The sequence below is a fragment of the Bos indicus x Bos taurus genome, chromosome 28 (assembly GCF_003369695.1).
Source record: "Bos indicus x Bos taurus breed Angus x Brahman F1 hybrid chromosome 28, Bos_hybrid_MaternalHap_v2.0, whole genome shotgun sequence".
Taxonomy (NCBI): Eukaryota; Metazoa; Chordata; class Mammalia; order Artiodactyla; family Bovidae; genus Bos; species Bos indicus x Bos taurus.
In genome coordinates, this window is record NC_040103.1 from 15,177,478 (window position 1) to 15,190,976 (window position 13,499).

Genomic DNA, 13,499 nt, shown 5'->3' on the forward strand with positions numbered 1-13,499 from the left:
GAGCTACTTATGACAAACCCATAATCAACATAATACTCAGCAGTGAAAACCTGAAAGCCTTCCCTCTAAAACAAGAAACAAGGTAAGGATGCCCACTCTCACTTTTTCTATTCAATATAATATTGAAAGTTGTAGCCACAGCAATCAAACAAGGGAAGGAAATAAAAGGTATCCAAACTGGAAGAGAAGAGGTAAAATTGTCATTATATGCAGATGACATGATACTGTATACAGAGAACCCTGAAGACTCCACATAAAAACTGCTAGAAGTGATAAATGAATTCAGCATGGTAACAAGACATAAGATTAACATACAGAAATCTGTCGAATTTCTTTACACCAACAAATATCAGAAAAGGAAAGGTTTAAAAAATCCCTTTTAAAATTGGATCAAAAAGAATAAAATACTTAGGAATAAACCTCACCTAGGGTGTGAAAAATTTACATGTTGAGAACTATAAAACACTGCTAAAGGAAACTGAAGCTGATTCAAAGAAATGGAAAGATATCCCGTGCTGTTGGATTGGAAGAATCAACATTGCTAAAATGGCCATACTAGCCAAAACAATCTACTGATTTAATGCAACCCCTATCAAATTACCCATGACATTTAAAAAAATTTATTTTTAATTGGAGGCTAATTGCTTTACAAAGTTGTGTTGGTTTCTGCCATAAAACATGAATCAGCCATAAGTATACACATTCCCCTCCCTCTTGAGCCTCCCTCCCACTCCCCATCCAATCCTCTAGGTTGTCACAGAGTACAGGGCTGGGCTCCCTGTGTTATACAGCAACTTCCCTTCAGCTATCTATTTTACATCTGTAATTTATATGTTTCCATGCTACTCTCTCAATGCATCCCACTCTCTTCTTCCCCTGTGCATCCACTAGTCTGTTGTCTATGTCTGCATCTCTATTCCTGCTCTGCATATAGGTTCATCAGTATCATTTTTCTAGATTTCAAATATATGCATTAATACACGATATTTGTTTTTCTCTTTCTGACTGACTTCACTCTGTATAGCAGGCTTTGTGTTCATCCACCTCACTAAAATTCACTCAAATTCATTCCTTTTTATGGATGAGTAATATTTCATTATATATATGCACTACAACATTTTTATCCATTCATCTTTCAACAGACTTCTAGGTTGCTTCCATGTCCTGGCTGTTATAAATACTGCAACAATACCAAAATGACATTTTTCACAGATCTAGAACAAATGATCCTATAATTTAAATGGAACCGCAAAAGACAGAATTGGCAAAGCAATCCTGAGGGAAAAGAACAGTGTTGGGGACATAACCCTCCCACACTTTAGCACAAAGCTACAGTCATCAGAACAGCAAAGTATTGGCACAGAAAGAGACACGGGGATCAGTGAAACAGTACAGAGAGCTCAGAAATAAACCCACATACCTAGGGTCAATCTTAGGCAAAGGAGACAAGAATAAACAATGGAGAAAAGCCAGTCTATTCAACAAATGCTGTTGGGAAAGCTATACAGCTGTATGTAAATCAATGAAGTTAGAACACACTTTCACACCATACAGAAAAAGAAACTCAAACTGGCTTAACAACTTAAATATAAGACAGGACACCATAAAACCCCTAGAGGAGAATATAGGCAAAAAATCATCTGACATAAATCATACCAATGTTTTCCTAGATCAGTATCCCAAGGCAACAGAAGTAATAGTAAAAATAAACAAATAGGACCTAATCAAAATTACAAGCTTCTGCACAGAAAAGGAAACCATAAACAAAATGAAAAGAAACCTACAGAATGGGAGAAAATATTTGCAAATCATGTGACCTGCCAGGGATTAATTTCAAAATATATAAACAGTTCATAAACTAAATAACAAAATACAAACAATCTAGTCAAACAATGGACAGAAAAACTAAACAGACATTTCTCTAAAGAAAACATATGGATGGCCAACAGGCACATGAAAAGATGCTCAACATCGCTAATTATCATAGAAATGCAAGTGAAAACTACAATGAAGGATCACCTCACCCAGACCAGAATGGCCATCATTAAAAACTCTACAAATAATAAATGCTGAAGAGGGTGTAGAGAAAAGGGAACTCTCCTATGCTGTTGATGAGAATGTAAATTGGTGCAGCCAACTATAGTAAGAACAGTAAGGAGGGTCCTTAAAACACTAAAAATAGAATCATTATATGATCCAGAAATCTCACTCCTGGGCATATATCTAGAAAAAACTCTAACTGGAAAAGATACATCCATCCCAAAGCTCACAGCAGCACTATTTACAATAGCCAAGACATGGAAGCATCAACAGAGGAACGGATAAACATGTGGTACATATATACAATGGAATATTACTCAGCCATAAAAAAGAATGAAAATGCCATTTGTAACAATATGGATAGACCTACAGATGGTCAACACCAAAATCAGATTGATTATATTCTTTGCAGCCAAAGATGGAGAAGCTCTATACAGTCAACAAAAACAAGACCAGGAGCTGACTGTCGCTCAGATCATGAACTCCTTATTGCCAAATTCAGACTGAAATGGAAGAAAGTGGGGAAAACCACTAGACCATTCAGGTATGACCTAAATCAAATCCCTTATGATTATACAGTGAAAGTGAGAAATAGATTTAAAGGACTAGATCTGATAGATCGAGTACCTGATGAACTATGGACTGAGGTTCGTGACATTGTACAGGAGACAGGGATCAAGACCATCCCCATGGAAAAGAAATGCAAAAAAGCAAAATGGCTGCCTGGGGAGGCCTTACAAATAGCTGTGAAAAGAAGAGAAGCAAAAAGCAAAAAGAAAAGGAAAGATATAAGCATCTGAATGCAGAGTTCCAAAGAATAGCAAGAAGAGATAAGAAAGCCTTCCTCAGCGGTCAATGCAAAGAAATAGAGGAAAACAACAGAATGGGAAAGACTAGAGATCTCTTCAAGAAAATTAGAGATACCAAGGGAACATTTCATGCAAAGATGGGCTTGATAAAGGACAGAAATGGTATGGACTTAAAAGAAGCAGAAGATATTAACAAGAGATGGCAAGAATACACAGAAGAACTGTACAAAAAAGATCTTCACGACCCAGATAATCACAATGGTGTGATCACTCACCTAGAGCCAGACATCCTGGAATGTGAAGTCAAGTGGGCCTTAGAAAGCATCACTACGAAGAAAGCTAGTGGAGGTGATAGAATTCCAGTTGAGCTATTTCAAATCCTGAAAGATGATGCTGTGTAAGTGCTGCACTCAATATGCCAGCAAATTTGGAAAACTCAGTAGTGGCCACAGGACTGGAAAAGGTCAGTTTTCATTCCAATCCCAAAGGAAGGCAATGCCAAAGAATGCTCAAACTACCGCACAATTGCACTCATCTCACACGCTAGTAAAGTAATGCTCAAAATTCTCCAAGCCAGGCTCCAGCAATATGTGAACCGTGAACTTCCAGATGTTTAAGCTGGTTTTACAAAAGGCGGAGGAACCAGAGATCAAACTGACAACATCCGCTGGATCATGGAAAAAGCAAGAGGGTTCCAGAAAAACATCTATTTCTGCTTTATTGACTATGCCAAAACCTTTGACTGTGTGGGTCACAATAAACTGTGGAAAATTCTTCAAGAGATGGCAATACCAGACCACCTGACCTGCCTCTTGAGAAACCTATATGCAGTTCAGGAAGCAACTGTTAGAACTGGACATGGAACAGACTGGTTCCAAATAGGAAAAGGAGTACGTCAAGGCTATATATTGTCACCCTGATTATTTAACTTATATGCAGAGTACATCATGAGAAACGCTGGGCTGTAAGAAGCACAAACTGGAATCAAGATTGCCGGGAGAAATATCAATAACCTCAGATATGCAGATGACACCACCCTTATGGCAGAAAGTGAAGAGGAACTCAAAAGCCTCTTGATGAAAGTGAAAGTGAAGAGTGAAACAGTTGGCTTAAAGCTCAACATTCAGAAAACTAAGATCATGGCATCTGGTCCCATCACTTCATGGGAAATAGATGGGGAAACAGTGGAAACAGTGTCAGACTTTATTTTTCTGGGCTCCAAAATCACTGCAGATGGTGACTGCAGCCATGAAATTAAAAGACGCTTACTCCTTGGAAGGAAAGTTATGACCAACCTAGATAGCATATTCAAAAGCAGAGACATGACTTTGCCAACAAAGGTCCATCTAGTCAAGGCTACGGTTTTTCCTGTGGTCATGTATGGATGTGAGAGTTGGACTGTGAAGAAAGCTGAGCACCGAAGAATTGATGCTTTTGAACTGTGGTGTTGGAGAAGACTCTTGAGAGTCCCTTGGACTGCAAGGAGGTCCAATCAGTCCATTCTGAAGGAGATCAGCCCTGGGATTTCTTTGGAAGGAATGATGCTAAAGCTGAAACTCCAGTACTTTGGCCACCTCATGCGAAGAGTTGACTCATTGGAAAAGACTCTGATGCTGGGAGGGATTGGGGGCAGGAGAAGAAGGGGACGACAGAGGATGAGATGGCTGGATGGCATCACTGACTTGATGGACGTGAGTCTGAGTGAACTCCAGGAGTTGATGATGGACAGGGAGGCCTGGCATGCTGCAATCCATGGGGTTGCAAAGAGTCGGACATGACTGAGCAACTGAACTGAACTGACAGATTATTATACTAAGTTAAGTAAGTCAGATAGAGAAAGGCAAATATCATGTGATATTCACTTCTATGTGGAATCTAAAAAATTATATAAGTGAACTTATTTACAAAATAGAAATAAGACTCAGACACAGAAAACAAATTTGTGGTTACCAAAGGGGAAAATTTGTGAGGGAAAAATAAATCAGGAGTTTGAGAATAGCAGATACAAACTACTATATGTAAAATAAACAACAAGGAATTTTTTTGCACAGGGAATATTGTAAGATATTGAATAACTATATTCAATATCTTACAATGTCAATATCTTACAATAAACTCTACTGGAAAAAAATATGAAAAATAATATAAAACTGAATCACTATGCCATCAATCAGAAACTAATACAATATTGTAAATCAACTACTCTTCAATAAAACAATAAAGTAAAATCCTCTTCCACTTTCTTTATAATTTATTCATTATTTGTATTTTATTTTAAAATAAATTTCTTAGACTTAATACTCAATCACAGGTTTTCAAATAGTTACTCAGTCTGATGCTGTCATCTGCATCCAAATGGAGCCACCTCCCACCTCCAGGCAGCCCATAAAATAATAGTGCAAATGTGAGACAGACACAGGACAAATCAAGGGTGCTAGAATTCTTGTGATTCCTTCCACTTCCATTCCTGAGGCGGCAGCAAGAACCATAGGTCGAAAAGTTATTTCCTAACATAGTCATTCTCTCTCTTAGACCATTATCTACTGTCAAGTGCTATTCACTTTGCATCAGTTACACAATGCAATGATCACATTTGGGTCTTTCTGTTATTGTTTTGTGCTTTGTTTTCTGAGAATGAGCAGATGATATGCCGGTCATGCCCTGGAGAAATCTCTTCCTGAAGCCTTTGCCAACAAACCAGAGAAACACCAAACCAGAGAAAACATAAATCATATGCAGGAAAATCAGAGACCAGACTGCTTTAGGACAGGCAAGATCAAGATCAGTTCTTTCTATCGGAACAGAAAACCATTTGCCTTTGGAGGCATCATCAATGAAAATGAGAAATAAGGAATTTGTTTTGACTGTTACAAATTCCCTCCAGCTTGTGGAAATCAATTTCAGCAATGACTAAGCACTTAATCAATGTTAGAAATCATTTTTATTAGTATAATTTCCTACCAACCATAGGGAATTTTCCATTTCTCTTTTTTAAACTTAAAATTATGGGGCCAATCCTTGATACGGTCATGGAATAAAAGTTCATCCTAAGCACTTGTCAGCACTTTGTTCTGTTCAGGGTCTCCACCCTAGTTCCAGGCTCCCGTCTTCTCCACGGTGACATACGTGCCTCAAACTCCCTATTGTGTGCCAGCTGGATAAGCACTATTGCTGGTCTAAAGGCCTGTGTGTGGTTATTTCCCAAAGATGTTTGGGTTCTGCAGCAATAAGTTCAGGAAAATACTTAGCCTTGGGAAAATTTTAATCTGCCTAGGAGTTGGAGCTAGGAAGGTGTTGAGGGCCTTCAGCAATGACTATTTCTGTTTCTGAGTTAGGCACAATTGATAACACCTACTCTTTCATCAGATTATATAACTCTGAGGTAGACAGGGTGCTCCTGACTCAATGAGGCAGTGTCCATGATTGATCTTGGCCAGTCTCATTCCTGGGCCCAACCTTCCCTCTTCTGACCATGATTTTCTAGGGGAAGGACCTAGGAATCTGAACGTCTAATAGTCATATCAGGCAAACTGGGAAACCCTGCATTAGGGGACAGGTGCCTTTTTGCTTGGTAGCCATTTTACAGAAAAGACGTGCTATGCAGCTACCAAGGCCCAAGGTCTTGGGACTAATAAAAGATAGGACTGAGTCTGAGCCAAGAGCAAGCTCTCTGTGTGCCTGGGTCTACTATTCCTCTGCCCTTTTCATCCCCTTTGGTTCCCTTTCTTTAGCAAACTGAAGCATGAGCACTGAAACGGACAGACGGTGCGTGATCTGAAAATTCTCTTCTTTCCAGCATTCTAGTCACTATGACAAGCCTCAGTGACACAGTCCTGACTTAAGAGTCACATTGGAGACAAGGAGAACAGACACCAAGGAACTCACCTCAGTTGTGCTGAGTACAACTGACACTGCAAACTCAACAACCACACACACTACATTTAGCCCAAAGCACTCCCTTTGGGCTTTACCACTGCTACAGGAGAGGAGGTGGAAAAGAACAGACAGCACGCCACACAGGCTCTAAAACCAACTAGACCTGGTCTCAAATCCTGGCTCGCCCACTTATTACCTCTCAGATCTTGGCCTCAGGCTCGGCATCTCTCAGATGGAAGCAAGAACACACAGCTATCCTCTTGCGTTAGTGAGTGCCCAGCACACAGCAGATATTCAACAAATTCCTTCCCCACACCCAAGACCCGCCCCCCCAGGTCAGAGAAAAGGGGAAGAAGAAATGCATCATGGGATGGGGGCCTATGGGGTCATGGAAAATGAAGGAGAGCACATGCATGGACACCCTGTCTTCATAAGCAATGAAACTGTCCTTTCTCTCCTGATATAGATCTACCTCATAAAAATATTTACAGGGTCTGACTCCGTTGCTGTGCAGAGAGCCCCAGAGTCCAGAATAAATGTAAGTGCCCAGTGGTGCTTTCCTGTGCCACACAGGCAGACAGAAAGAACACTAAAGAGCAAATGACAACTTTCAAGAGCCTGCACACAGTGGTGCCCTAGCTGACATCTCATATGGCAAAACAAAAGTCCTGGAGTATAATAAAGCCCCTACACTTGGCATGAGGGCCCAAGACTTGTGATGCTGGTTATTCTGCCCTGACCTCCTTTCCCACCACAGGACAGGGAAGAGGCAGTTTCATTCAGAGTCCTCCTTTACCAAGAGCTACCTGGCTCACATACTTCACATTTGCACTGAGAGACAGAGATGAAGAGGATTAACACAGAGACTTCAATGGACAGTGCCACTTCTGGAGCTCCTAGAACAGTGATTCCCAAAGTGTGGCTCCTCAGACCAGCTGCACCAGCACCACCTGAGCGCTTGTTTGAAAAATACTGTCTTGGGTCTTACCTCAGACTTCCTGAATTAGAAAATCAGGGGGTGGAGCCCAACCATCCATGTTTGGACAAGCCCTCTAGATAACTCTGTACATGCTAAAGTCTGAGAACTACTGCTCTAGACATATCTTGTTTCTGTGTGAAAATTAATGTAAACAGAAGAATTTCGCAGTGCTATTTATAATTGTAAATTTTTTTTAATAAAGGAAATAGCCTAGCTGTCCATCAAAAGGAATCCATTAAATGATTAAAGTACATCTATGCAATGGAATATTATGCATACATTGAAAAGAACAAAATAGCTTTGTATGCTCTGATACCATGAGATCTCTAGAATATAGAGTTAAAATAAAAAAGAAGCAAATTGTAGAACAATGTGTATAATGTCCTATCATTTGTGATTAAATACATATGTGTAGAAATTTACATCTAAACATATGTGTAGATATTTACTTTTAAATAATATTATTAAATATAAGTGCAGAAATTTACATTTAGATATGCTATCTAAAGTACATTTTGTACCATGGGCTAAAACTTCTCAAAGTTCTAGAAACTAGAACTTGATGTTCTGGAGGCAAAGTGAGGTAGACCTTGAGGTCCACACAGAAACTGGGAAGAAAATGAAATGACTGTCATTTAAATGTCTCTGCACTGGTTGATAATGATTATCACTGCACCCTGCACTTCTCCCTGGTTCCCTGCAGCAAACCAGGCCAAGAAGATTCAGCCAATTCCTCTTATCAGCTCGGATGCAAACGACCAGGGTTCTTTGCTGATTGTAACTTCAGTTAAGAGACAATGTGAAAAGGGCTGCACACACACACACAGAGACACAATAAAATGTCCTATAACTTTAGGCTCCTTTCAATGTAAAAGAATTGAAGATGTTCAGCTAAAGAACAGGAGACTAAGGGGTTGTGACAGTTTCCTTTAAGTACCTGAAAGGAAGATGGATTGAATAGATCTATGTTTAGACTCCAAAGACAGAACTGAAATGAAAAATTTTAAAAAGTTAAAAAAGAACATAGATTTCAAATCAATATAAAAATGCTTGTAATTGTAAGAAAAAATGAATACATCTGGATGCATCATCAGGTAGTGAGTTCCTTGTCACCAGAAGTATTCGAGCAAATCTGGGGTTGTTTTAAAAAGAACTAAAATATCGGCAAGATAACTGGATTCTGAAAGCTTCCAGTTTCTTTCCTTTCTGAAATACTTTGCTTCTGTTCCAGGTTATGACTATGGCCACAAAATCACGTGTGAAAGCAGTCAATTATAAAACATTTGCCAAATAGAGTGGAAATGTCTTGTTCTTACTTATTTTGGACGAACCCTGCTTTCCCCACTCCGATAGCACAGAATGTACATCAGTGATTCATAAATCTTTCAGCCACATATGACCTTGATGTTCAGCTTCCTCAAATGCTTGGGAAATGTGGCTCTCCACTGAGGCACGACTTGAGAAATTCAGATTCAACTTGGAAATCAAGGCTACTTCTCCAATAAGAGTGAGAGCTCTGAAGAAGCAGTATTTGGGGTGTTTTGCTTTGTTCTTTACACTGAAGAACAATAAGGAGACCCTATGAAAATGTTCACAGGGACATGAGTGAGGCCTTAGACTATTCGGACCATCACTTATACGAGAGCTCTAGTGATCACAAGGGCCAAGCTGGAGCTGACAAGAAGATTTCAGGAGAAAACTTAACAGCAATTAGAACTGTCTGAAATGGAATGGAGTTCTTTGTGGAGTGGCAAGTTCCTTGTCATCACTGAGGATGCTCTGCCCACTTACAAATTAGAACCAGCCCCTGGGGGTTGAACCAGATGACTTCTAAGGTGCCAATTCTCCAAGGGTAGGTCCACTAATCATGGTGGGCTAAGAGGGTTTCCTGACAACCTAAAACTGATCCATACACACAATTCCTCTACTGTTTTCTTGGACAAATAACACACAGCTCCCAAGGTTTATTTTATAAGTGCAATTAATACTCATAACCTACTAAGAAAGTTATTAAGGATAACTAAACTTTATTATTATAACAAATTATGTGTAATTAAGCAATTAATAGTAAAATAACTTTGTGTTTGTTTTCTACTGCTGCATTGTAGATTACTAGCAATGTAGTCCGAGAAGGCGATGGCACCCCACTCCAGTACTCTTGCCTGGAAAATCCCATGAACAGTGGAGCCGGGTAGGCTGCAGTCCATGGGGTCGCTAAGAGTCGGACACGACTGAGCGGCTTCCCTTTCGCTTTTCACTTTCACGCATTGGAGAAGGAAATGGCAACCCACTCCAGTATTCTTGCCTGGAGAATCCCAGGGACGGGGGAGCCTGGTGGGCTTCCGTCTATGGGGTCGCACAGAGTCGGACATGACTGAAGCGACTTAGCAGCGGCAGCAGCAATGTAGTAGCGTAAAAACAATATCCATTTATTACCTCAGTTTCTGCACTCAAAAGTCTTGGCATGGCATGGCTAGGTTCTAGGTTCTCCTGGTGTCTGAGAATTGATGAGAAATGGAAATGTCACAGTGATAAATGATGTATGTGCCAATGCTCAGAGTATCATAAGGCTAAAGTCAAGGTGTGAGACAGGGAGCTTACTAAGCTTACTGCTTAGTAAGTAATTCTGTAATTACTTACTTCTGTAATTACTGCTTAGTAAGTAATTCTGCTTGAGGCAGAATTCAGTTCTTTGAAGTTGTAAGAGTGAGGTGCTCATTTCCTTGCTGACTGTCAGCTAGAGGCTAAGATCCCAAAGGCTGCCTGCATTCCTTGACATGTGGCCTTCTTCAACAATTCAGAAGTTCTCCAGCATGGAAGAATTCCTCTTGCTTTGAATCTTTGGCTTTTCTCCCCTCTGACCTCTAGATCTAGATTTAAAAGCCTCTTGTGACTAGGTCAGAACCACTTGGAACAATCTCCTTTTCTTAATTAACTGTACCAGGAAACATACACTAATCATGGAAATAAAATCCATCAAATTTACAACCCCAGGGATTATGCAAGATGTGTACACTAGGAGGCAGGTCAGGAACCACCTCAGAACTCTGCCTGCCACAAGTTTTGTAAAGTTAAAACATTGTGACATATGACCCAACAATCCCATTACTGAGCATATATCCTGAGGAAACTGTAATTGAAAAAGACCCATGTACCCCAATGTTCACTGCAGCGCTATTTATGATAGCCAAGACATGGAAGCAACCTAGATGTCCACCACCAGCTGAATGGATAAAGAAGTTGTGGTACTTATATACAAAAGAATATTACTCGGCCATAAAAAGGAACACATTTGATTCAATTCTAAGGAGGTGAATGAACCTAGAGCCGGAAGTCAGAAAAAGAAAAACAAATATCATATATTAAAACGTATATATGGAATCTGAAACGATGGTACTGATGAGCCTATTTGCAGAGCAGCAGTGGAGACACAGACACAGAGAACAGACTTGTGGACACGGTTGGGGAAGGAGAGGGAGGGATGCATTGAGACAGTAACACTGAAACATATACATTACCATATGCAAAACAGATAGTCAATGGATATTTGCTGTATCATGCAGGGAGCTCAAACATGGTGCTCCGTGACAACCTAGAGGCGTGGGATGGGGTGGGAGGCAGGAGACATATGTATATTTATGAGTAATTTATGTTCATGTATGGCAGAAAATAATACAATATTGCAAAGCAATTATCCATTTAAAAATAAACATGTTTTAAAAATGAAAAAACTAAAGTTCTGACTATAAGCCACAATTACTGGAGATATCCACTTTATCAATTGACATCTATCATTCTAAACCTTCTACTATGGGTTTATATACATTTATATGTATATAAGGAGTATGTCGAGGCTGTATATTGTCACCTCGCTTATTTAACTTACATGCAGAGTACATCATGAGAAACCCTGGGCTGGAGGAAGCACAAACTGGAATCAAGACTGCTGGGAGAAATATCAATAAGCTCAGATATGCAGATGACACCACCCTTATGGCAGAAAGTGAACAGGAACTAAAGAGCCTCTTGATGAAAGTGAAAGAGGAGAGTGAAAAAGTTGGCTTAAAGCTCAACATTCAGAAAATGAAGATCATGGCATCCAGTCCCATCACTTCATGGCAAACAGATGGGGAAACAGTGGAAATAGTGGCTGACTTTATTTTTCTGGTCTCCAAAATCACTGCAGATGGTGATTGCAGCCATGAAATTAAAAGATACTTACTCCTTGGAAGGAAAGTTCTGACCAACCTAGACAGCATATTAAAAAGCAGAGATATTATTTTGTCAACAAAGGTTCATCTAGTCAAGGCTATGGTTTTTCCAGTGGTCATGTATGGATGTGAGAGTTGGACTATAAAGAAAGCTGAGTGCTGAAGAAATGATGCTTTTGAACTGTGGTGTTGGAAAAGACTCTTGAGAGTCCCTTGGACTGCATGGAGATCCAACCAGTCCATTCTAAAGGAGATCAGTGCTGGGTGTTCATTGGTAGGACTGATGCTAAAGCTGAAACTCCAAAACTTTGGCCACCTGATGCAAAGAGCTGACTCATTTGAAAAGACACTGATGCTGGGAAAGATTGAGGGCAGGAGGAGAAGGGGACAACAGAGGATGAGATGATTGGATGGCATCACCGACTCAATGGACATGGGTTTGGGTGGACTCCGGGAGTTGGTGATGGACACAGAGGCCTGGTGTGCTGCAGTTCATGGGGTCGCAAAGAGTTGGACATAACTGAGCGACTGAACTGAACTGAACTGAAAACATGTGGCATAGTTTTTAAAAGAAAATTATCATACTGTTTTATAGTTTTGTGTGATTTTATAGTTGGCTATTTTCACTCGAGTTTACCTTGAAGATGTTTTGTGTCAATATATACAGATCTATCTCATTTTTTTTATACTGTAATGGCTATGCCATAGTTTATATAATCATCCTTCTACTAATGGACATTTCTACTGCTTGACATTTGTAACTACAATTAACAATGTTGCGGTGAGCATTTTTGTAGGTGCCTCTTGGTGTCTGAGTATGAAAGGGAAGTAGAATGTCCAAGTCTTAAATTGGACAAGTCTTACATTTTAAATTATAGGAGAGACTATAAAAATGAGTGGCAGTATTTTTAAGTATAAAAATCTGTGCTAAAGCTCAAAACTTCTCTCTGATAAAGCAACTCATGTATATGTCTTTTTTATTCTTATTATCTATCACCAAATTTCTTTTCCATTAGAAACTGTGAAAGCACGCTGCCCTTCCTAAATTGCCCAAGATTGTATAAAGTTAAAGCATAACCAAATGCCTGGGTTCTATCACCACACTGTACTTGTGAGTTTATTATTAACTTATAAAACACGCATGTTTTGGTACATGCATACATTAAAAACGTGTGAGGGTCACTTTCCCTCGGCAGTGGGGCAAGGACCCTCATGGCACATGGTTTCCCCCAGCTGGCAGTGCCTCTGGATGCCAGATGTCAAATCTTGCAGTGCTTCTGACAGCCACGAGAGTGCTCCAGTGGGGCTGGCAGCAGGATAACCATGTCTTAACCATGACTTAAATTCTATGTGCCAAAATTTTAAAGCTTCCATCAGTAAACTATTAGAACTAATGTATGCATTCAATAAAGTTATAAGATAAAATACAAATACACAAAAATTAGTTGCATTTCTATACATTAACAAGGAACTATATAAAAAAGAAAAATTAAGAAAGCTATCCCATTTACAACAGCATTGAAAAGAATTAAGTACTCAATAAATTTAACCATGAGTAAAAAGATCTGTACACTGAAAAATGTA

General features: G+C 39.6%; 1 protein-coding gene across 4 annotated transcripts in view; it reads right to left on the minus strand.

Moving 5' to 3' along the window:
- Window positions 1–7,005, minus strand: part of FAM13C (family with sequence similarity 13 member C) — a 286,605-nt gene extending 279,600 nt beyond the window's left edge. For 3 of the 4 annotated variants that reach the window (XM_027531047.1, XM_027531046.1, XM_027531040.1), the window contains exon 1: window positions 6,922–7,005. In XM_027531047.1, coding sequence (XP_027386848.1) covers window positions 6,922–6,950 — 29 coding nt within the window. In that variant the 5' untranslated portion in view covers window positions 6,951–7,005. The remainder of the gene's footprint in view (window positions 1–6,921) is intronic. The other variant, XM_027531039.1, reaches the window with a different exon arrangement.
- Window positions 7,006–13,499: the final 6,494 nt, after the last annotated feature.